Source organism: Maylandia zebra, linkage group LG12, assembly GCF_041146795.1.
Source record: "Maylandia zebra isolate NMK-2024a linkage group LG12, Mzebra_GT3a, whole genome shotgun sequence".
Lineage (NCBI taxonomy): Eukaryota > Metazoa > Chordata > Actinopteri > Cichliformes > Cichlidae > Maylandia > Maylandia zebra.
Genome location: NC_135178.1, coordinates 36,617,104 through 36,642,419, shown reverse-complemented (window position 1 = coordinate 36,642,419; position 25,316 = coordinate 36,617,104). Strand labels below are relative to the sequence as shown.

At 41.7% G+C, this 25,316-nt stretch overlaps 2 protein-coding genes across 8 annotated transcripts in view; one reads left to right on the top strand and one right to left on the bottom strand.

Moving 5' to 3' along the window:
- The window catches only part of wdfy3 (WD repeat and FYVE domain containing 3), a 120,646-nt gene that overhangs the window by 19,576 nt on the left and 75,754 nt on the right, over positions 1-25,316 (top strand). For all 6 annotated transcript variants that reach the window (XM_004555668.5, XM_012920344.5, XM_004555667.5 and 3 more), the window contains exons 2-10: positions 8,029-8,239; positions 10,254-10,377; positions 12,162-12,271; positions 18,934-19,170; positions 19,588-19,780; positions 20,392-20,578; positions 21,047-21,213; positions 23,739-24,218; positions 24,330-24,440. In XM_004555668.5, the coding sequence (XP_004555725.3) occupies positions 8,060-8,239; positions 10,254-10,377; positions 12,162-12,271; positions 18,934-19,170; positions 19,588-19,780; positions 20,392-20,578; positions 21,047-21,213; positions 23,739-24,218; positions 24,330-24,440 (1,789 nt within the window). In that variant the 5' untranslated portion in view covers positions 8,029-8,059. The remainder of the gene's footprint in view (positions 1-8,028; positions 8,240-10,253; positions 10,378-12,161; positions 12,272-18,933; positions 19,171-19,587; positions 19,781-20,391; positions 20,579-21,046; positions 21,214-23,738; positions 24,219-24,329; positions 24,441-25,316) is intronic.
- On the bottom strand, positions 856-2,523 carry LOC101467908 (uncharacterized). 2 transcript variants are annotated; one of them, XM_076890497.1, is made up of 3 exons: positions 2,289-2,523; positions 1,513-1,872; positions 856-1,399 (listed from the first exon to the last, which is right to left on the bottom strand). In XM_076890497.1, exons 1-3 carry the CDS (start codon positions 2,316-2,318, stop codon positions 878-880), a joined length of 912 nt encoding a protein of 303 aa, XP_076746612.1. In that variant the 5' UTR covers positions 2,319-2,523; the 3' UTR covers positions 856-877. The 2 variants fall into 2 exon arrangements, with proteins under 2 accessions (XP_076746612.1, XP_004555721.3); XM_004555664.5 differs by having other exon boundaries at positions 1,513-1,989; positions 2,289-2,520.

The window sequence follows — 25,316 nt, the reverse complement described above, 5'->3', positions numbered from 1 at the left end:
TCATTTGTTGAGCAGGAAGAGTGAGCGCTTGTTTTCATGCAGAGTACGTCCCGGATCAAAATGCGGTACAATCGTCGTCGTCTTTTTTTTTTTTTTTTTTTTTTAAATCGTTGTCACATAAGTATGAATCGAGATCGCGATTTTCTAACAATTAATCGTGCAGCCCTACGTTGCATCCATGTTTGTGTGTTGGACCCAAAATGTGTTTGATACACTTATTAGCCAAGCAAGACAGCTTCAGCTGATAACTTAGCATCTTGGTCAAATACAGTCCAATACTAGCTACTAAAACACAGAAGGCAACTGTTCACGTGGGTTATGTCTATCTTTTATATACAGTCTTTTGTTGTTATTATTAAATAATTTGATAATTTTGTCTTGTTCTCACATGTAGATCATTAAAAGGAAAGAAGATCAAATATGGAATAAAAGTTGAAGCTTAATATGCCTTCATTTTTATACATTCTAGTAGGAGGCCTTTTCATTACTAGTTTTCACCAATTCAAAGGCCTTGATAGTGCCATATGTCAGGTTTAGATATTTAGCATCCGAAAGCCACATTAATAAAGAAAATACTTTTTTTTTTCTTGCTGGATCTCACCAGTTACACACTAGTTTGTTGCCAATATCCAGTTTAAGTGTGGTCATTAACTGCAACATGTTTCTTATCTTGGGGCTCTTTAAAATAAAGTCTGTCACTGTCAACTTAACCTTTATAAACTGTTAAACCTTTTTGACAGGAGGCTCTTGATCACTTAAATGAGACTTATACTTTTTTAATAAATCTCTTCTGGACAAAAGTGTAATATTGTGTTATAGGTAAAAAACAATGATCCAAACAAAGACTGTAAGTTTAATGAAATTTCACATGTTTATTTTAAAATGAACAAAAAAGCAGATCAAACATTTCATCAGAGTTTATGGGCTGCACAGGTTTGGAAAACAAGGGTAAATAGTAGGAGGGAGCACGAGAGACCGAGTAAGGTTGGGAGGAGGATTGGGGGAAGGTGTGGAGACTGAGGGTTTTGCGTAAAGAATAAGAGCTGGGTGAAGAGTAGGAAAGAGCACGAGAGGGTGGGTAAGGTAGGGAGGAGGTAGAGGGGTTGAGTTGGGGTAAAGGGCAAGAGTCGGAGGGAGTGAGAGGGATGGGAACCAGACAGAGGTTTGGGTTTAGATCTTCAGTTGCTGTTTTCTCCTCCATCTTCTCGTCACTTTTTCTCTCAAGGTTTTCTTCGATGTCCTCTTTTGTTTCCTGCTTTTCCTCCTTTTCCTCCTGCTTTTTCTTGTCCTTTCTTGGTTTGTCCGTTCCCTTCTCTTCTCCCTCGTGGTTTTCCAGCTTTTCCTCTTGGGAATTTGTTTCCAGGGTTTCTTCCTGGTGGTCAGCATCGGGTGCAAGCTCCTGTGTAGACAGAGTAAAATGTATTTTACTGAACTGTGACTCAGTCTGACAGAAGTTGTTAGGACCAAAACATGACATTATGGTAAAGTGAAATGATAGCGGAGACAGCTTACCTGAAGGACGTTCTTCCATTCGTCCAGATTTTCCTGTAAGTTCTCCATCAGAAGCTTGTTCTTAATTTGGAGCTCCTCCACTTTTTCCTTCTCCTCTTTCAGGCTCTTCTCGGTTGATTGCCACTTGCTGCTCCAGTGTTGTTCCCTGGTGTTTATCTCCATGTCTTTTATGGTCGATTCATGGAGGAGTTCTACCCAGGCTTTGGTTCGAGCTCTTCTTTTCTTCATACATCTTTGAAGCACCTCATCCTTGAGTTTGAGCTCTTCTTGGAGGCTACTCACTTCCATTTTGTGAGCATCTTCAAGGACGGCAATCTTCTCCTTCAAAGATGCATTTTCCTCCTTTGCAGTCTTCAACTCCTGAGTGGCAAAATGGAGTGCATCTTTTAATTCTTGCACCGTTTCACTTTCAGCAATCTTGTTAGCTTCCTGCTGCTGTTTCATATCAGCAGCGCTAGTCTGCACTGGCCAAGATGCCTGAATGATAAAAACATGCACGTAGTCCATAGTTAGAAAAATCTATCACACAGTGTGATGTGTGTCATTAGAAAAGTTTAAGGTGACACAAGAAAAAGCAAAAACTGAGTCCTACAGATGTTCTAAAAACACAAATGTTCACAGAGTTTTGTTAAAAGTGCTTACAAATGTTTAAGTATTAAAAATTTAAGTTAAACTCCAAAGTGTACTCTGCTTCCTGAAGATTATGAAAGCTTTAGACACATTTTGAGCAAAAAATTCAAAAAAAGCTTTTGCTTGCTCACACGAGAAAAGCTTACCAGATTTTCTGAGACAAATGTTGGGTCCATTTGGGCTCAGGAAACACTGAAGAGTCGCTGTTACACTTGTTTAGCTGTCGATATTTTTCCAAAGCGTTCGTCGAGTCACAGCAAATAGCGAGAGATGCTTGTAGGTTCAGGTTGGTGTTTAGAAATGAAATATCCAGGTAAACACTGCAAACACTGTGTTTGGAGAATCCTGTTCAAAAATCATCAGGCGATGGTGACAGCACTACCCAGGTGTTACCATGGAGCCCATGTTGTTTTGGTTTCTGTGTTCTTGTTGTTACTGACTGAACTTGAAGCTATTTAGCTATTTACTGTGATTAAAAATTCAAACTAGTTTCAATCAGAAAGGGTCCTTTGGGTGTAGCAACCTTTTCACTTAATCCTCAGGGGACCCGTGAGGCTTTCTGTCCTATACCTTTCATTACTTTCACCTCCAGCCTCACCTGAACTGTTTTGAGCTGTAAAATGTGCTGTGCAAAGATCTCCAATCCATGTTTTAATGGTGAACGGTCATTAAAGAACAGGGTGTAGGGGCTAATTGGTTTAGAGAGAGCAAAACAAGAGCAGGCACATTCAAATTGAGACTGTGGTAAATTTTCAGTGTTTAAAAGCGGAGCGTCAAGTAAAATAGAGCTGTGTGAATATCTCATACTGGATAACCAAGAGAAATAGAGACAAACGTTTTACAAACAAATCTGGTTTTCAGATTCTGGGTTTCTCGGTTTGCTGCCAGAATTTATATGAATGAAGAAATTTCTTCTCCATGTTAGCCGTCTACTCCTGACTGTGATGGTACCTCTTGGTGCATTTTAATGCAGTTAATTAACATATACGGCTTACTGTGCAGCCAATTGTAGAAACAGAGCATCCAAGAAGTCTGTTATGCTCAGGTCTGGTTTTTTGCGTTAGATTAGGGATCAAGGTGTTATCAGTAAAAGGTCACTGATGTTGCATAGAAACTATTATCTATTAATCTGGAGATGAGCTGTGATTTTGGGGGTAGATATATGTCCAGAAGTCAGCGTTTTTCCTTTGTCACCAATAAATAGATGTATGGACTGACTGATAGTCACGTGGAACACCTGATGTAGAAATTATGACCCTCGTCATACATGATTTGTATGTATGACGAGGAAACAAGAAGGGAACAGATTGTTTTCTGAAAGAAAGGAAATGAACAGAGCTGTGAGCGAGGAGGAACATCCTCCGTCACATTATTCCAAATCAGCTGTTTTGGCATGCAGTCAAGCCTACTGTCTGCTTTATAAATACCCTAATATCCCTGTAGTACCAGCATTTGTGATATCACAACAATGGAATCAAATTTATATACAGAGAAGCTTGCCAAAAGTGAATTAGCCAGCTCCTGGGGGTTTTTACCTTGAGTCTCGCTGGTTTGAATTCAGATTTCTTTAGAATTGAAAATAAGTGGTTGAGATGGCGAATAAACTGATAAACTCAATAATATTCCTGACTTTAAAAGTTTAGTTTGGGAAGAAGGGGGTCAGTTGTCTTTACCTTGTCTCTCACTGTTTGAATCAAACAAAATTTGAATTGTAAACTGAGCGAGCAGAGTCACACAAATATTTGGTTATAACCAGAACCATTTTTATGCATATGTCTCAAAAATGGCAAGAAAAACACAACACGGTGAACTAATAATAATGATAACAATAATAAAACCGAATTTGAGGGTAGTGATGATACAAACTAAAGCATCTTTTCCACAAAGTTCCCCTCAAGTCAATTTCTCTGTCTTTCTCTGGCCTTGGACCAACAATTCAAATAAATTTGGCTCATTCATGCTGTGATCAGTGCCAAGATGTAATCCATCTAATGATGAGGCTTTGATGGTGCAAGACATAAGAAACCCACACAGTGACGTCTGCAGCACCGGTAGGTGGGTTGTAACTGAAGGGCAGGGGATATTTCCTGAGTGTCTGAGAGTAATTCGGTGTGAGGAGTCTGCTGGGAAAAGGACGGACTACATGCTAAACTGCCATGTCTCTTCCTTGTTGATGGGTCTTTCTGCAAGAGCTGTGACTTAAGTGCCAGAGCTTTTTTTTTTGTCATTCATAGAGTGTGTGTGTTCAAATAAATGTTTTTAAGCTACAACTGATGTGACACTCAACCCTAACATGACTCCAGTGGTCAGAACAGCTGTGCTGTTGTTGTCAATATAACAGATGTGTTATAGAATCAATTGAAAGTGAGCCTTGTGTATAATGACAGAAACAAAGGAGGGAAGTAAAAGGTCCAGATTTTATTTCTCCCATATCCTACTTGCATTTTCCTGTTATTTCTGCCCATTTGATGAAGGTAACTTTTCATTATGGTAGGCTAAGCTTGTTGAAAATATAACTTTATATCAATTTTTCTTTTGGAAGAGGAAAACAACCCCTTTTCTTTTATGCAGAAAAAAGAAAAAACTCTCTCTTCTTGCAGTCGTCTAAGCTGTTGATTCTGTTTTTATCGCCAGATATTTATCTGTCGTACGTAGGCTTTGCAGCCCTGTGATATCTCCTAGCAACCATTTCAAATAGTCTGGAGAGAAGCTGACATGTGGAACAAATTGCTAAATATATATCAACTACGTTCAAGGGAAGAGTGATGCGAAACGATGATCAGTCACAGATGCTAATCTGTTGTTTTAATTCTTAACTTGCAGTTCAAAGTGAATGACTGAATCAGTGACCTGAATTTGGGCCGTACAGCCTCTGCTTCAGTGCAGTAACAGCTTGTATACAGAGATCTGTCAAATCTGCCAATCAGAAGAGATCTTTCCTATATTAGCTGCGTGTATATAGATATATAAACATAGATATAGATGGATGGATGGCTAGACCGGCAAATAGTATGTCCAAGCAGAGAAGCCCAGATTTCTTCTCCCAGGCTACCTCTTCCTGCTCATTGCCATTCCCAAGCCAGCCATCTCTCCGGCAGATCCTTAATCTGCCCCGGGGCCTCCTACCAAGAGGACATGCCTGAAACACCTCGCCTAGGAAGTATCCAGGAGGCATCCTAGTCAGATGCCCGAACCACTTCAACTGGCTTTGATGTGGAGGAGCAGGAGCTTTACTCTCCCTCTCGAAAGACTGAGCTCCTCTTCCTATCTCTAAGGAAGTGCACAGCCACCCTTTGAAGGAAACTCATTTCCGCCACTTCTATCTGCAGCCTCATTCTTTCTGTTACTACTGAACTGCCATAGCTGCTACACCAATTTATTTCCTGTTTGTTTGACTCCCTAAATTCATCATCTTGGTGTTTTAAGTCAAATATCACGAGCTGCAATGTCATAAAGCTTACCCTTGTCTATTTACACAATATAGATTTATTTAAGCTGTTAGATTTGACTGTATGTTTGTTAGCAGTCTAGCAATATCATTTTTACACTTTGTGTGACGTTTGATGCCAATAAATGAGCTGATTTAATTTTGGGGAAACTAAAGGTCAAGCTCCCACCAAAATCAGTGAAACTTTATATTACCCACAATTAGGGCTGGGCCATATTATACCGTTCACGGTAATACCGGTATAATGTTAGGCAACGATAGGAAAATGAAATATCGCGATAGAATATGAGTAAAACGCGCATGCGCAGTGCCTTTGTTTTCATACGCACATGGCCGATTGTTGAGTGAAACAGATGAACCAGAATTGGTTTGTAAAAATGGTGCAACTTCCGTGATGTGGAACTGGTTTGGTGTTTGTCCGTCAGATACACGACAAAGCACATTTTTTTGCAGAACATGCAAGCGGCCATCGTTATTGTCGTATTTGTCCGACTAAGATGCCCTTAAATCTGGGAGTAATCTGGGTCCTAAACTCCGTAACCTTCAGGTCAAACGAACACTGCAGCATCACTAAGAGTTAAAAACTGTCTAAATTCTTTCATCTTTAATAAAACGATCAGCATTGCTGCTTTACCAGGTGTAACTATGAAGTTTAACTTCCAGGCATCCATGAAAACAAAATGTATTACATTTAACGGAGGTAGAAGTTAGCAGGAAGTTAGCAGGAAGTTAGCTCGCTAGTTTCGCTAGTTACCTAAGCATGATATAGCATGTTCTGACTGAGAGATTTCTGAAAAAAATCAAACGTACAGCTCTGCTATCACTTCCAACATAAATGAAGACAGAAAACTAAACAGCAGTGATGTTTGTAAAGTTACTGAAGTTGGGCTAGCTGGTATATAATGATGTGCTACGTGATCGCTAGCGACACAGCTATGTTAGCATAACATAAACAGTGAAGCTGGAGGACGAACACTAACACTTTTCCACTTATAAAAGTTAACGTTAAGGTTCCTCATGGTTAGAGACAAATGCAATCGCATGGCAGGATGCTGTAAAAGGACCAATCTTCAGTCAGGAGAACAACTGAGATAATCCGTCCACAATACGAGGTTAGTGATTAATATACTGCAACAACATGGGAATAGAGCAGCTGCCAGAGAATTCAACATTAATGAATCAATGGTACAGAATTGGAGGAAGCAAGAAGAATGAGTTTAATAAAGTTTGATTTATCTGACTGCTTTGTTTCGCTTAATGTGCCTTATAATCCCGTGCACCTTATGGTCCGAAAAATGCGTACTGCACACTGCAGTTTAATGTTGCAAAGCACCTCTTTTTAACTTCAGTGGATATTATACATGGTTATGCTCAGGATATGTCAGCCCATTTCTACTGGAAATGCCTTTTGGTTAAACTTTCAGCAAGGAATTTGCATTTGCACTGTTACATTTTTATAAAGCTTTAATGTACATAAAAACCAGCTTCTTGTTTAAGTGAAAATAAATGGAAGGTTGTCTTTTTGCGCTAGTAATGTTGTGGAGTTGTATTTTGTCTCGCATCAATTATATCGTCAGTTATATCGTTATCGCAAATTTTCAAATATATATCGTGATAAATATTTTTGGCCATATCGCCCTGCTCTACCCACAATTCTTTCATGGATCGTCTTCAAACTTCACAACAATACACTAGATCGTGGGGTACATGGATACATAGGTTGGCTAAGCATTTGACATTGACCTTCATTGTTAATGTCCAAGGTCAAAGTTAACCTTGAAAATTTTTTTCAAGAAACCGCATCGAGTAATTTATCATATGAAACCAATCCCACCAGATTTCTTTGTTTTTGCAGCCAGAGGAAACCCAGCTGGCTCTTAGAAGCTGGCTCTCTGTGGCTGTAACATTTCAAATCTGTGTGTTTTCTGCATCTCTCTGTGTTACTGTGAACCAGGATCCGAACACAAAAATGTAATTAAGTAGATCCTGAATGATCGTGGGTACAAACACACAGAGCATTATTGCACCTACTGCTTCTATACCTGCACGGTGCTCATGCTAAACCTTCTTTGTAGACAGAAAATGTCAATAAATGTGCCTAAAGATAACTTGTAACACTTGATAACTGTTACAATTCTAGTACTCTGTTACACTTATGAAGAAAGGTATTTGTACTTATATTCACATCGTCTACAATTGTCAGAATTATGAATTAATAAAGATACTTTGATTTAAAAAAGAAACAAAACAAGAAGCTAATCTGTGTGAAATGTGAAATATCATCTATATCTATATTTGGCTGTTTTTGATACTCGAGACCACTTACAGAGTTGAACTGATACCAAATAGCAGGGACTTTCAGTTACATAGACTAACAAGATCTTTATGTATTGAGTTACTGTGAGATGTTTATTAGATCTTCTCTCTCCCATCTGCAGGGCTGCCTTTGCCCTGACAAAGCCGCTCAAGATGAACATGGTGAAAAGGATCATGGGGCGGCCGAGGCAGGAGGAGTGCAGCCCCCAGGACAACGCGCTGGGCCTCATGCACCTGCGACGCCTCTTCTCCGAGCTGTGCCACCCTCCTCGCCACATGACCCAGAAGGAGCAGGAGGAGAAGCTCTACATGATGCTTCCTGTATTTAACAGGGTAAGTCACACCATGGGTGGAGGGAGAACTGGAGGTGCTCCAAACAGGCGGATTAACAGATATTTGTACATATGGCAGCTCTGATGTGGCAGGTTACAGTTTGCTTCATTTGGTTCCTGTGCTGTCTGTAGCTATCTTTCAAATCATGTGTTTCTCGTCTGTGCAGTATTAAAAAAAAAAAAAGGAAAACAAGAAGAGAGCTCTGTTGTGCTGGGTTACAAACGCGCTAGAGCTGCTTCCCTGAGGTCATGGGTGCAATAGATACTATAGATGCATTGACATTTGAAAACGAGATCTCACCAGGGAACTTCTGCAGATTCAAATCCAGTGGTTAAAAGCATATTTTCATATTTTCATACGTACCTGTCTGGATAGCTCTCAGATTCTGTTCCACCAGACTGCAGATAAATGGAATGGAAATGAGCTTGTTTACTTCTGTGGGCTTGTTGACTTTAGGGCTAAAGGTTAGCTGAACAAAGCACAACGAAGTGGACTTTTCAGTCCAACCTTTGTGTCATTCAGAGGTGGACTTGCTGGTGTGTTTCTGATTATTTTCCTGCTGCATAAGCTAAGTGCAGTTAGCCAGAATTCTCATTCTTGTAGAGAGTGGCATGCATGGATGCATCAATTACAGCAAGTTGTCCAGGTCCTGAGCAGCTCCAGACCATCATAGTAGCACCACCACCATGTTTGCCTGTAGTGTCAGTGTTTGGAATGCAGTTAGTGTTACACTAGATGTAGCAGGAGTAGGAGGAGCTGAACGTTTCAGGTGCAGATCAAAGCAAATAGTACCCAAAACACACCTGGTTGTCAGGTGTTAAGGAGCAAGTGCTGAAAAGTACTGAACTCACTGAACTACACATTGTCTCATCGTTAGGTTGGTGTTTATAATATTTCAGAATCATTTGTGATTAAATTAAACAACCTTCAAAGCTTTTTTAAATTATATATCTGCTAACTAACTAATGTTAAGTTTTATTGATTTAAGCACTAATAGGAAAATCAGACCAGTTGAATGGTGGGGGTGTATTGGAACTATTTTGATGCAGGGGGAGAAAAGTCCAGTACAGACTTGTATTTTTTATCTTTTAATTTTTATCTGTAGACTAAATAGATTCAGGTTTATCCAACATTTTTAATTTCTGAAATCTCAGTTGTGCAGTTTCTGGGCCAGGTGGAACAGCTCACTGTTGTTATGGTCATTCAGCCTCTCCAGAGAGTCTCTCCCTCCCACTTTACAATGGCCTTAAGCTATGTTAACAAAATATGTTATGAATTAATAATTAATAATAAATTTTCATAAAGCATTTTTGCACCTCCTTTTGGAAAAACTCTAAAATTGAATCCAGATCTGTGGAAACCAGTCAAGTCGGTGGGTAATCATGGAAGTGAGCTACACATATTAACAAGTTAACAAAATGAAGTTGTTGAAATCCCTATAGCTGTTTTTTTTTTTATCCAAAAGAACAGAAGTAAAGCCTGCAGGCCAGTAATTCGCCTTTTTGTTTGGCAGCTGTAGGCTGCCTTTGTTAAGTGTGCTCATCAAGCTGGAGTGCACTGCCAAGGGTCTCTTGACTTGTCTGCTAATTACCCACCACTGGCTGGGATTCACACCTGTGGCCATACTCATGTCAGAATCTGGATGTAAAGTGGTCCCTGTGCGGCGGGACGGCAGCCTCCCGCCCTGCTCTCAAGTCAGATTTGCTGGATAAGTAAACAGATGACGAGTCTTTGCTGGATGAAGAGAAGTTTGTCTTTGTTGACCTGCTGCCCCAAAGGCTTAGCCTCCAATGTTCTCTGTCACCATAAAGTAGTGCATTCAAGCAAAAACTGTCACAGATATCAGCAGGAATGAGGATTCCTGTAACTGCACACACCTGACTATAAGCTAGGTTACATATAAGTATCGAGTGAACAGATGTCTAGTTTTTGAGTCTTTTTTTGGTTCCTCTCTTCTTGTTTTTTAAATTATTATTTTTCCATTAATCAAATGCTTTTTTTTTGTCCACTTCAGGTGTTTGGGAACGCACCTCCCAGCAGCATGATGGAGAAATTCTCCGACCTGCTGCAGTTCACCACCCAGGTGTCCCGACTCATGGTGACTGAGATCAGACGAAGAGCCTCCAATAAATCCACAGGTGAGCTTGCAGATGCACACAGACTCATATTTGTAAGTGCAAAAATGCACTGTGGAGTAGGCCTACTTGTAGAGTTCTTTGGCACCAGCCAATAATTTCTCATAACCGGTTTGTGTCTTCTGTTTTCCTTTTGGCTGTGCAGATGAACACAGTGGTGTTGAAAGAGATTTTTGTTCTTTATTTAGATACAAAGACAGTTCTTATGCAGAGTTTCAACTATAGAACTAATTGTAAGGCACAGATGGAGCATCTGAGCTTTGTTAGGTACACATAGTAGATGACAAGATAGAAATAAAGACTCTAGGGAGTTTATTTTTTCACTTTCCCCCATAAAGACAACATATGACGGCCTCCCCAGTACTCTTAATGATGAGTTTGGACACCTAAGTATATATAAATATGTCGTCTGATGACTATTAGAATATTTTCTGGGTTTTTCCAAGCTGGGTAATCCAAACACAGGCATTTTTTTTTTTTTACAAGCAGGCTGAAATATGACAGAAAGTGCTGCAAACGTTACTCCTGTTAGGCTTTCAAGAGTTAGTACCACATATGGCAAGGACCCTAATATACTGTAATCTGTATATTATTAGTGGGCATAAGTACACGCCCATGCCTGATTATGATTGGTCACTGATTTTAGTCAATGATTTAAAAAAAATAAAATAATTGATGCTCAATATAACTGTCTACTCCATCCTGGAAACCCGATTTATTCTATGGATGTGCGTAAGAGCTTCGTCTTATTCTACCCTATCACAATAAGATTATTTTATTAATTGTTCCCCTAAAGATAAATACATATTTCATTGTTTTATTAAGAATGTTTAAAGCTGATTTCATGATTAATGGAGAAAAAATGTTAGTGTTACCCTAATCAGATAAGGCCTTTCCCAGAATTTTGCACTTTATTTTTTTGACTTTTTGGCTCTCAGTAAATACGTTTTCCTCAAAGGATCAATGCAATCCTACTTCAATCTGAAAGGTTAGCCTTCACTGCGGGCGAGCCAGCAGCATCTCATCAAAGCGTTGACAGCCGTGGCAGCTTTGACTGTGGCTTCCTCAAAAAAGACGCACACAAACACACACACACACACCAGCTTTCTATTTCTTATTTCTTCCGCTTTATCTCGTCCTTCCATCTCTTCCTCATCCCTGTCTAATCATGTGACATGCTGTTATCAAACGGTGAACGGTTCTGATTTTGCAACACAACGGTCTAAGAAGCACTCCTACAGTTGGTCACCAGGCCTCTTTAGAATGAGTCAGTACATGATTCATGCTCTCAACTGACGTTGCAGTACTCATTATCAAAACAACAGATGTGGATTTGCTCTGAACAATGAGCAACTAGACTTTGGCTCAGCTGGTGGGTTGGATTAAGGAAACCTTTTCAAAAGCATTTTTATTTCTGCTCACAAAAGTGACTAAAAATGTGTGATTTGTTTTTTTATTATGGTTCGGTTCTAATGGATACTTGTTCCTAAACTTAACCTAGTGTGGCTATATTTTTAGGACAAAGAGTGCTGTGATAAAATTGGTAAAGACATGAGCTAACTGAAAAGCTAGCGCGTGGGACCGAAATACAATATTGATGTATTATTTTCAAGATCACAGATAACCAAAACCGAGAAGCCCAACCACACGTTCCCTTTTGTCACATCCACTGTAATGATTAATTTGTTACATATTTGATCATTATTCAAACAGCCCATCTGCCCCACAGTGAGCTGTCACTTTCCACCCAGTTAACCACACGTTTGTGTGTGTGATTGTTTTTCCAGAGGCAGCCAGTCGAGCCATAGTCCAGTTCCTGGAGGTGAATCAGAGTGAGGAGGCGAGCCGCGGCTGGATGCTTCTAACCACCATCAACCTGTTAGCTTCCTCCGGACAGGTTGGTAGAAAGGACACTGTACAATACTGTGTGAAAGTCTTGAACCACCTCTCATTTCTTCAGCCCTTGGAAGCAAAAAAATAAACTTTTTTGTAATTTCTCAAAATGTTCTTGAGCAATACTCCTCCAGGCTCTCTGGAGGTGTTTTTAAAGTTTTCCTTTGGACATTGACTGCTTTTTCAGTCATTTTCACTCCAGTCCTTTTGCCTGACCATTTTCAGATCTATGACCCATTCAAGCATTAAAACACCTCCTAACTCACGGGATGAACCAGTGTTGTGTTTGCACATAATCTCAAAATTAGCACAGCACCAATGTTAAATCTGTCTTTAGGCAGTTTCACAAGCATGAAATTGTATTTTTGCACCAACAATATGATTCACAAAGTGCTTTTAGCTGACACTTTGGCATATTTTGGAATGCTCTGCAGTGTGTCCTGGAGGACAAAGGAAGATGTCAGGCCTAAAAATATATTATTTAAGAAATAAGAAAAAAAATCCAGCAAACGGCCCTTCTGTTGACACATCTACTGTTCACTGAAGCCTCATCAAAAATGGTCTCTGGTAAGCTGGCTGTCAAGAAGCCATTCATTAAAGGGAGAAAAGGCTGGTGTATGTCAAATTCTGCAAGAACTGGACTGAAAGTCAGCGACAGGTCTGACGAAGTGATGATTTGCAGCAGGTAGAGCAGGGCGATATGACCAAAAATATTTATCACGATATACATTTGAAAATTTGCGCTAACGATATAACTGACGATATAATTGACACTAGACAAAATACTTTACAACTCCACAACTTTATTAGTGCAAAAAAAAAAAAAAAATCTATGTATTTTTACTTGAACAAGCAGCTTTTATCGCGGATCGCGGATACAAGCGGCAGAAATGAGCTTCCTCTGAAGGGTGGCTGGCCTCTCCCTTAGAGATAGGGTGAGAAGTTCGGCCATCCGGGAGGGGCTCAGAGTAGAGCAGCTGCTGCTCCACATCGAAAGGAGCCAGCTGAGGTGGTTCGGGCATCTGACAAGGATGCCCCCTGGGCGCCTCCTGGGTGAGGTGTTCCAGGCATGTCCCACCGGGAGGAGGCCCCGGGGCAGACCCAGGACACGCTGGAGAGATTATATCTCTCGGCTGGCCTGGGAACGCCTTGGTATTCCCCCGGACAAGCTGGAGGAGGTGGCTGGGGAGAGGGAGGTCTGGGCCTCTTTGCTTAGGCTGCTGCCCCCGCGACCCGACCCCGGACAAAGCGGATGACGATGGATGGATGGATGGAAGCAGCTTTTTTAAGTGCATTACAGTTATATAAAAAATTAACAGTGCAAATGCAAATTCCTCGCTGACAGTTTAACCAAAAGGCATTTCCAGTGGAAACTGGCCGACATATCCTCAGCATAACCATGTATAATATCCACAAAACTTAAAAAGAGGTTATACACACACAATACCGTAATATTATGTTGAAGCACAGTACGTATCACTCCGCGAGGCTCCTGCCTACGATAGCCGTAATGCTCCAACAATCCATCAAGCGGTGCGGCTTCGTAGCTTAGCAAAGTCGTACTAAAACATCTGACAGATTTTCGAGCGCCGTGCACATAAAATCGTTTCGAGGTCAGTAAACACAACCAGAGTTCATACATAAGGCACACAGGATTATAAGGGACTCTGTCGACTTTCGGAAAAATCAAAGGATTGATTTTAAGTGCGTCGTATTTTTCAAACAACACGGTAATAACGACGGCCCGCTAGCATGCGCTACCAAAAATAGTGCTTTGTTGTGTATCTGACGGACGAAAGCTAAACCAGTTCCACACCACTGAAGCTGCAGCATTTTTACAAACCAGTTCTGGTTCATCTGTTTCATTCAACGATCCGCTTTCGCTCTTCTCATTCTGCATCGCCGCCATGTGCGTATGAAAACAAAGGCACTGCGCATGCGCATTTTACCCATATTCTATCGCGATATTTCATTTTCCTATTGTTGCCCAACATTACACCGGTATTACTGTGAACGGTATGATATAGCCCAGCCCTAGTGTGGGGTCATGTTGACAAAGAATGGATTAAAAGGAAATGAACATTCAAAGAAAAGCTTTGATCTGAAGCCTGAAGAACTGTTTCTGAAAACTATTTAAAGAAATGAAAAGAACGTTTACCTAAGAGAGTTCAGGCTGCGCTGAAGGTACCGTAAGAACCAGGAGACTTCAGTATAATTAACAATTCTCACCTGACCGAGTCTCATTTATTCTCCCCAAACACAACCTTTCTATCTGCAGTCTTCTGATGCTGCTGGATGTCACATGAAGAAAATTCATGCATTGTGATTTTTCTTTGTAGCATTTAGTCACAGTAATGAGTGCCTTACTCTGTTCCTACCACCTGCTTATAAAGGTTGGACGTTGAGCTCTTGTTTTCGTCTTTGTCTGTAGTCTTGAATTGTGGCCAGCAGACTTCTTTTGAACTTTTTGGCCTGCGTTCCTCTGGAGGTCTTGTGGGGAGTGTTGCTGTCAGCTGGTCGGCTGTCTGCTTTTCCTGCTCTGCTGCACATCAGAAATTCACTGTTGTTGTTGCTTTTGGGTGGAACGCTTCTTCCCATCTACAGACACGTGATCCACCCCCTCTTCTCTGTGCCCAGTCTTTAGCCGCTCTCAAGCATGCGCTGTTTAATAGTTAGGCAGGCAGCACCTTAATATGTCGACTTACTGAATATTTCCTTGAATGCAGCAACAACAATCTTGCCAAACCAGACATAGCAAAATGGCACTTGGCCAGGCTGTGAGACAGGCAGTGTTCTTCTGATGTAACATGTGAGCACTTGGACCGACTCCTGTTCTCAGTTATTTATGTAACTAAATGATGAGTAGGACATAACATGTTGACACAGAGTTCCTTTATTTTTTGTCATTTGTGAATGTCTGGTGGGCACGGATCTTTCCTTTGTGCTCCAGAAATACACTTGGACTGTAGGTTTGGATGATTGGATGAATTTATCGGAAAAACTTGATCATCAGCTGACATTTTTAGGGCAGTTTTTTGTGGTTTTCTGTAGCCAGTTTTGTGGTCTGCTTTCTGAAGAATTCCACTTGGCGTATACTTAACTTGTAGAGCACTTGTAAAATAGTTGTGTTGAGCAAAAGTAGAGAGTACTACACATGTGATGGAGATTCCCATCACTTCCTAGTTACTGAATGACAGAGCTTTGATATTCGTGCACAACAGCACAGCATCTTTGTGCAACTCTCAACTCTTGCTCAACACGAAAGAAAGGAAGGAGGCAAGACGGCTTGTAGTATTCAGCCGCTGCGTTTCAAAGGTTGGGTATTTCCATCTCCCTGTAGCCCAGCTTTTCTGAAATTTCCATTTACTGTCGCTGATTTACTCCATAGGTGATGCATGATTTATTAGTCTCTGTACAGCTTTTATTTAAATAGAACCAGTTCACAACAACATAAGCATAAAATCTGTTCGTAAAGCAAAGAGTTTCTGATTTTGCTCATTAGCCGTGTACTTTGATAAGGTTTTTTTGGGAAGATTTGCATTGCCCTCTCTCGGGAAGGACCTTAGTAAGCGCTGGCGTTGCTCTGTGCTGTGTGTTTCAGACTGAGATGAGCTGCAGCTCAAGACACCAAAATGCTGGAGAGAACGTCCAGCTGAGTTTTTCTTGTTCCTTCGGCTCAGACACAAGTGGCTTGTCTGTGATCTGATTGGTCACACGTGTAAACACATTGAGGATGTAAATGTAAACATTCATTTAAATGATAATTTTAGGTTTATTGGTCAGTACCACTGGACATGCACACTGCACCGTCAGCGGTCTCCTTTAAATGAATAAGGGCTGCTTCTTGTGACTGTTTGATATCAGCGAACACAGACTGGCAGTAAAAAATAACCCGTGTCGTTCGTGTGTGTGTGAGAGTGAGAGTAGGTTTAATGGATTTCTCCAGGCAACTGGCCTCCCATAAACCTGACGTCACCTCCCTCCCTTTAATGCTCTCCCCTCTCGCTCCCTTTCTCCCCCACCTCCTGCTCTTTCTTCCTCACAGCATAAAACGGCAATATTTTTGTCAGTAACTCAGTCTGGACTCTTCTCTTGTTTTGTGTTTTTAAAGGGTGCCCTTCATGCACTCCCACTGCGCTTGTTTCTCTCTCTCTCTTTTTAAAACAGACAGGAGATCAATTTATTGGTATTTTTCTTTCTCCTTGTGTCTGTCTTCTTCTCCCTTCCTGTCTCTGTTTTTCTCACACACTGTTAAATGCCTTCGTCTCTCTGGTTTTGTCTCTCATTTGTTCACGGTAACCTTGACCTGACTGCAGTGGGACCAGTATTCTGTGACAGCCTGTAAACACACACACACACACACACACACACACACACACACACACACACACACACACACACACACACACACACACACACACACACCTCGGTGTGGCTTGTTGTACCACAGGTGCTGGTCCAGTCTTCCATTGTTGTGACTCACCATCATCTATACACACCTCTGCCTACTTCAGCTGTCTATATCTTACTCCTTTTTTTTTCTTTTTTCCATCTGAGGGGCTGAAACTGTGTGTGCGCCTGCTGTGCTTTGTTATTCATCGCTGTGCATCCACCTCCTCTCCGTCGTGTAGACGGCGTTGGAGTAAATGGGATGGTCATTTCATCCAGCTGCAGCGTGTGTGTGTGTGTGTGTGTGTGTGTGTGCGTGTGCATGGGCATATGTGGTCTTTTGTGAGAGCTCGTGTGTAAGAGCAATGTAATTTGTGTGTGTGTGTGTGTGTGTGTGTGTGTGTGTGTGTGTGTGGGAGGCAGCGTTTGATTATCTGAATCATTCGCCTCAGTGAACACAAACCCCATCTCTTTCTCCAGCCCTTTATCTTTGTCAACATGACACACACACACACACACACACACACACACACACACACACACACACACACACACACACACACACAGTATAACTGTGGAAAACACTCAGTGAACACACACCTCAGGCCCTTATAGCTGAATCTGAAACACTGAATCACAGCACAACAAAACACCCATTTACCAAAGTCACCCTTAAAGCAGCATTTTTATCTTTATTTGTCCTGCTGCTGTTGTGTAGCTCTTTATTTTAGGTTGATATAAAGTGATTCTATATGAATGTGGAAAAAATAAATCATGTTCCTTTTAGACTGAAAAGGGAATATGCAACATACAGTTGGATCCATGCGATATTAGACATTTACTTCATTTTTGTTGTTTTGCCTCTGCAGACACAGTCGAGGTGTGTTTGACGTTCACGCTTTCAGCTTCATTTAAAGTGGAAGCTGATTGCTCACATTTAAGGAACAGGAGATCAGAGTATTTCAAAAATGATTTTAGAAAAATAGTATTTGTTTTTTTTATTTTTAAGTGATTTAAGCAGAAACATAATCGGGTGAAACAAAAGGGGGGGGAAATACGCAATTACAAATACAAACAACGAATAAATAAATACCTCAGGGTTCTTGTATGTAATGGTTGAATAAGTGAATGAAAACTCTTTAAGCTATTCAATATAGCAGCATGTAAGTGAACACAAGCCAGTTTCCATCATTCTGTTCTGATAGGCTGCTGTCATCGATGACACACTTCCTAATTTGAAGTGTGAATCTTAAGAAATAAAGTGCCAATATTGTGCAGCAGTAGTGACACAGCAGAAGTCTAGTGTAAGCACAAGTAGGCTGGGTTGTGTTTTCCCTGGAAGTTTTAAGTGGAAGTATAAAATAGCTGCTTCACACTTTAGGTTAGCAAAATCTAAAGCAACTTAACCTCGTAACTCTACTTAAAGCCCTGCTTTTCCACCCACAGCAGTTATTTCCAATGAATGTTTGCTGTCCCTGTCATAGAGAGTGCAGCGAGCGGACGCTCGGTTTACATTTGGGTCGCACATCACCGCCTGCTAGTATCTCCTCCTTCATAGCCTGGTTTTACTTAGTCTCAAAGCGCTTTACACTACATTCATCCACCCATTCACACACAAGCTACATTGTAGCCACAGCTGCCCTGGGGCGCACTGACAGAGGCGAGGCTGCCGGACACTGGCGCCACCGGGCCCTCTGACCACCACCAGTAGGCAAACATGGGGTTAGTATTTGGCAGCCTGGGATTGAACCATCGACCTTCTGATTAGTGGCTGACCTGCACCTGAGCTACAACCACCCGTACATTAGAAGATTTATATTTTCTGAATTTGCAAAATAAGAATTAAGCATCCAGAATGTGGCTGAGTAGAAGAAAATAGCAGAACTAGAAATGCATAGAAAAAGTAAAGAACAGGTCGTTGAATAGAACCACCACTGCTGTTCATGCTCTTATCCAGCAGTGTTGTATATTGTAAGATTAGCATTTCTCTAGCTAATGCTATCCCTCACTGCGCCTCTGCACAAGGTCTTTGTGATTGGGAAGCAAACACGTTAGACTCCACTAAAAAAAGTTAGTGGCCCTTCGGTTTGTGTTATTTTGTGACTTTGGTGTCTTAGTGGGTTACTTCAAATACAAACTAATGTGTTGAATCAGCTCAACTTTAATAAAGTGACAAATAAAGGCTGGAACATTATGAGTATAGCCTGAGTATAGCCCTGTATTCCTGAACCATGTTGGGAAATAAAATGTTATCCCCTTTTCTCTGCCCCTCAACAGAAAACTGTGGACTGCATGACGACCATGTCTGTGCCCTCCACGCTCGTCAAATGCCTCTACTTGTTCTTTGACCTGCCCCACATGGCCGAGGCACCCGTAGGCCCCACGTCACAACCGCCACAACCACTACCACCACCACCACCACCCAGCCAAGAGAAGACGCCAGGGCAAGGGCACACCCAACCCGAGCTGCCCCTGGCTGACCGTAGGGCGCTCCTCCAGAAAGTCTTTGTCCAGGTAAAAAGACAACAGTGTCAGCTGTTACACTCCAGACTAAGAGCCTCTATCAGCTTGCTTTATGTTTAAAACCTTCACACAAAGAATAACTGAAACATTTAAACATCGTCAAAAATGTTTGTGTTTGAATTGTGGAGCGAAAAAAGTCTGCGTGGAGAGTCTGTAGCAGATCTGAGGATTATAACACGGTTATTGGCTTATTTTGATATTTTAAATCTATTTGTTCACTGATAAAAAGACTCGAGCTTCTGCCTCCCATAAAGACTTTAATCTTTTCATCAAACAGCCTGCGTCACAAACACAGTCGTATCTCCGTGACAAAAGACTCGGGCTTGTGTTGTTTTTTCAGCAGCTTATTTTGTTGTTTTTACCCAGAACTTAAAAAAACCAATAATAATTTCGTTTCCACTTGTGCAGATCCTGGTGAAGCTCTGCACATTTGTGTCTCCAGCGGAGGAGCTGGCCCAGAAGGATGACCTGCAGTTACTGTTTAGTGCCATCACCTCCTGGTGTCCTCCTCACAACCTGCCCTGGAGGAGGAGTGCTGGCGAGGTGCTCACCACCATCTCCCGACACGGCCTCAGCGTCAACGTGGTCAAATACATCCACGGTATGTACAAACGCACCGTCCGCAAAGGACATCTGTTTCTGGAAGTAACAGTCTTCCAAACCACATCTGGAGGTGCATTTTTGCTCTGAAATATTAGAAAATGTGAACCAGTCCACACACAAATTCTACAGCTTAATAACAAAAAACACATTGTGAGAATACTGCTGAACAAAACAGGGAAGCTTGTTTTCTACCACTTTTAAAACAGATAATTTACAGTTCACAGCCTGTAAAGCTCCAGAGGGTTGCCTAATTACAATTTGTTGTGAGATTTGTGCAATGATTTATGTGACACTAAGTAAAACCATTATTTTTAATGTGATTTATTATTAAAGCTTGGTTGTTCCTGTTATTATTGTGTATTGTTTATGTAAAGTTAAAGAAGAAAAACCCTGAAGCTTTTGTCTTTCAGCATTAAAAAAGCTGTTACAGCAGCACAGATCTGTCTGAAGCTGTTTCTTTGTCCATCTGATGCATTTTTGTTTCACTTCCTATAAATCTAAGATCAAGGGAAAGCTCTTTATGTCCTTAATAATTCCCGTACATTCTGTCACAGAAATTCCTTACAGATTGCATTTCTTTGTCTCTAACACCCCCTCTTCGGTTTACAGAGAAGGAATGCTTGGCTACATGTGTTCAAAACATGCAGCAGTCAGACGATCTCTCCTCTCTGGAGATCGTTGAGATGTTTGCCGGCCTCTCCTGCTTCCTCAAAGACTCCAGCGACGTGTCGCAGACCCTGCTGGACGATTTCCGAATGTGCCAGGGTTACACCTTCCTCTGCGACCTCATGCTCAGGTACAGCTTAGGTCTTCCTTCCTGCAGTTCATCACAGGGTTTTAAAGTCCAACTAGAGCGATTGGTGACCCCTGGTATGAATTACCCAGTGAGTGCAAAAGTGGCAGCTGGAGGTTGCTATTTGAAATCAGTTGCACAGAGGGTGCTGGACAGAAACCGTCCCTGTGACTTCTTTGTTTGCTAGCAAATTGCTACAGTTGTCCATAGTTTGCATGGAAGACACCAACAACTTGTCGTCCTACGCTCATGAATGTGCAGTCTGCTACCAAACACAGCATTCACAAGGCTTTTGTGGCCTGTTTCACCTAGCAACCCCCAGCAACCACTTGGCAACCATTCAGGGATTTACACCTTTTTCTCTGGTGACAGTAGCTACCAAGAATTCAACAGCCTCTGGATGTTTGTGACTGAGACCTTATTTACTTTATGTTGTGTGAAGATTGATGTAACTTCTTCTTGTGCATCCAGACTGGAACAGGCCAAGGAGGACGAATCAAAAGATGCTTTGAAGGACCTGGTCAACCTGGTCACCTGTCTGTGCACGTATGGGGTGACGGAGTTGAAGCCTGCTGGCTTGACAACCGGCGCCCCCTTCCTGTTGCCTGGATTTGTTCTCCCGCAACCTTCTGGGAAAGGTATGTTAGGTGCAACTTTGGCTCATCATTAAATCTGTCATAAGTTTTATAATGAGCAAGACTTCAGAGTAAAACATATAGATGTGCAAATGATGCACTTGGATTAAAGCCTCCATGATTCAAAGTTTTATTCAGTCTTACACTCATCTAGAGGTGATTCATAACGATCTTCCATTGGTGTCCTCTAAGGAAGAAATCAAGGACACATTTAAATAAAGTGTTGAAACAGCGACACTGTTCTAACAAACCAGTGATTTTCAGCTTAAGTCTACACAGTAGCACCAGCCTGATTTTCCCAGAAGCTCTAAAACAAAAAAAGGGATTACTTGTGAAAAAGTCTACATTTCTACCTCCATCCCCATCACTGAAATGACTGATGGGTGCTTCATCCCAGTAAGATTAACCTGTTGACAGACGCCATAATTCCTCTGTCGCCTTTGACGTTGCTGGAGATAAATGACTGAAGCCTCTTTCATGCAAACAGAACAGGCTCATCCTGATTGTGGAAAGATTTAAACGTATTTATTTTTTCATGCACCTGAGGAACGCCGTCGTACTTTTTCTGACCCACATGTACATGCTTGCCAAACAGTAGTTAAGCCGCTTACATATGCATACATAAGATAACTAATAAAGGTTATCTTATCTTATCAATACAACAAAGCCCAAAATAAAGAATTCAAGTAATTCAGACTAAAACTCTGAAGCTGTTGGATTCATTTTAAAACCTTGACATTTCTGTTTTGACCAATGCTGCGTGTAAAGACTGACCCGACACGTGTTGTATGCTTGCGAGCTGTTTGTTGAAGCACCACACACATGTGGCTGTGCGTTTCACCACGCAGTTCAACTTTTGCGTCAGTCGTCAGCACACACACTCTCCCCCAGGTCTCTGGCTTCACTATATATAAAGGGAGAAGCCTTAAGTAAATCACCGCCACCTGTCCCTCCAGCCTCTTGGCACCGCCCCCTTGAGCTCACTGCCCCACTCCTCCCCTGCAGCTGAGCCAGGCACCACACTTCTGCCACACGAGCTTACAAACACAGATTCTGCTAATTAATGCCAGGGCAGAGAATAATTACATAGTACAGTTTTACTAATTAAAGCCAATCTCCTGGCTTGGTTTGTGCTACACAGCCATAATATGTGGTACAAACCATAAAACCATAATTTTAGTCAGATAATCCACTAAATATGCTCCAAAAACACCAACAACAGACGGGGTTGGGAGGTGCAGCTCAGTTACAGACACTGATGGGCTACACCTCCCTGTGTTGGGAGGCCCTTGATGTAACTACTTTAACTCAAAATTGTATTTAGTCCATCTCCACTTATTAATTTCTTTGTTTTTGAAGCAAATGACTAAAATAACATTTCCCTCCATTTATCTGTCATTCTGACTTTGTGTGGGTTCGTTGTTTTCAGCTTTCAATGCTTTAGAATCAAACACAGTTTCTCTGGAGCTGTGGTGTTTGTAACTCAGCTTTTCACCTCCACCCATTCACACATGGTAACACACTCACTGTCAGCGTGTTGGGTTTCTAACCGCATACACCCTCCCACTAACAACACTGAAGTCAACTGAGTCACAAGCACATGCAGTTACACTTGTGTTTACCCACCTAGTGACAGTCCCAGCTGAGCACAGAGTCATTACCAGGAGCCATCATGGTATGAGGGTGCGCTTACACGCCTAATTAACCCGCCACATCCACTTAACTGCTGTGTGTGTTTGAGGCTATGTGCTGACACACACTTTCAGTGCTCCTTTTCTTTACTGTCGTCCTGTGAGTGTGAAAGTCATAGCCTATGATTTCTGAGCTAGCCTAAAATAAGCCTAAAATATTTTTGTTGACTCACTGAATGAAGATTATTCCGTATAAAGACTCCAGTATCAACTCAACGAAGCTAACTGGAAACGTGTATATTTAAAAAAACAAAGAGTGACAACAGGGAAGAAATTTGAAGTATCGTGTATCTGCCCTGTTAACTGTGCAGTGACAGACGGCAGTTTAGAGTAACAGAGGTCGGAGAAAGGAGACGTTTTTGCAGTTGCTGTAAAAAGTTCAGTGGAGTGATTCAGCAGAAACTGAAGGAAGAGTCTCCTGTTGCCTGTACGGAAATCCCCTGCTGAATTTGAAAGTTTGCTCACTTACAAAGAAATGAATACTGTCTCATTTTAATGGAAGACGACAGAATATTAACCACAAAATCCAGAAAAAACACATAAATTATTCATTTAATTGCGACTCATTGAGTGAAATAAGTATTTTATATTAAGGTCATGCAGTGGTCCAGCCAGCTAAGGCAGAGAAAGGCTGGCTTTGTTTAAATCGTTTGTATTAAACCCGTCTGGGACTCTGTTATGTAACAATCTTGGATATTTACACAAAATGCAAAACGGAGCAAATTTTCTATGACTGGGACCGTTGTGTCTAATTGTTGATCCATTCCAGAATTGTGTGTGTGTGTATATATATATATATATATATTTTTTTTTTTTTCTTTGTGTTTTAAATTTCAGGCCATACAGTGCGTAATATTCAGGCCTTTGCGGTGCTCCAAAACGCCTTTCTACGGGCCAAAACAAGCCGCCTGGCGTGCATGCTCCTGGACGCCATCGGAAACATCTACACAGCCGAACCGGCCAACTATTTCATCCTAGAGTCGCAGCACACGCTGTCTCAGTTTGCAGAGCGTGTGGCCAAGCTCCCCGAGGCTCAGACAAAGTACTTTGAGCTGCTGGAATTTGTAGTGTTCAGCCTCAACTATGTGCCGTGTAAGGAACTCTTCAGCGTTAGCGTGCTCCTCAAATCGAGCACTTCGCACGCCTGCAGCATCACCGCCGTACGGACGCTGCTGAAGCTGGCCAGGCACGACCCGGTGTTCAGCGACGTGCTGCGGGAGGTCGGACTGCTGGAGGTGCTGGTCAACCTACTGCACAAGTACGCGGCATTGCTCAAAGAACCGCCCTCACAACAGCAACCACACAGTAACGACCAAGGTGAACTGCTTCTTTAGTTTTCTTTTACTTAACTATTTTACTGGATCACAGTTGTAATCCCGTCTAATATCGACCTCTGTCCTCTCGCTCTGTGTTTCCTTCCATGTTTAGCTGACTGCAAAAACAACACTGTGGCTGAGGAGCAGAAGCAGTTGGCCTGGCTGGTGATGGAGACGCTGACTGTGCTCCTGCAGGGCTCCAACACCACCAACACTAACGCAGGTAAACTCATGCACAGAACAGTTTCTTAAAAAGCATAAATGGTAAATGGCCTGCATTTGTATAGCGCTTTACTAGTCCCTATGGACCCTAAAGCGCTTTACACATCCAGTCACACACACATTCACACACTGGTGATGGCAGCTACATTGTAGCCACAGCCACCCTGGGGCGCACTGACAGAGGCGAGGCTGCCGGACACTGGCGCCACCGGGCCCTCTGACCACCACCAGTAGGCAACGGGTGAAGTGTCTTGCCCAAGGACACAACGACCGAGACCGTCCAAGCCGGGGCTCGAACCGGCAACCTTCCGGTTACAAGGCGAACTCCCAACTCTTGAGCCACGATCGCAGCACTTTAAATGAAATCCACACAGAAATGTTTTTAGTTATGTGGAGGGAATAATTATAGATTAATATGGACTTTGGAGGCACAACTAGATTTAATGTCCCTCAGTAATTAATTTCTTAAGTACCTGATTCTTATCATATAGCCAAGCTTAAAGCGTCAGTGCTATCAATCAATAGAAACAATAATAAAAAAAGTTTTAAAGAAAAATGACACGACTTTGTGTCTCTATAAGGTCCTGCTGGGTCAAATGCTTGTGAGTCTCATCTCTTATGCTGCTTTTCACTAAATCAGATCTTTTCAGTGCAAATAATGTCTCCTGAAAAAACGCCAAATTACTAAAATGCAGACTGTAGCTTTAAAATTAACTAATACACACTCCATTCCCCATCCTTACCGACGTGTCCTTGAGCAAGACATTGATTCTGCATCTCCAGGATGACGTGCCTTGAACTCTGACCTCCCTGTTGAAGTGGAAAGGAAAGAGTTTTCCACTAGGGATGAATAAATGATGTTATTGCATTTATTTTA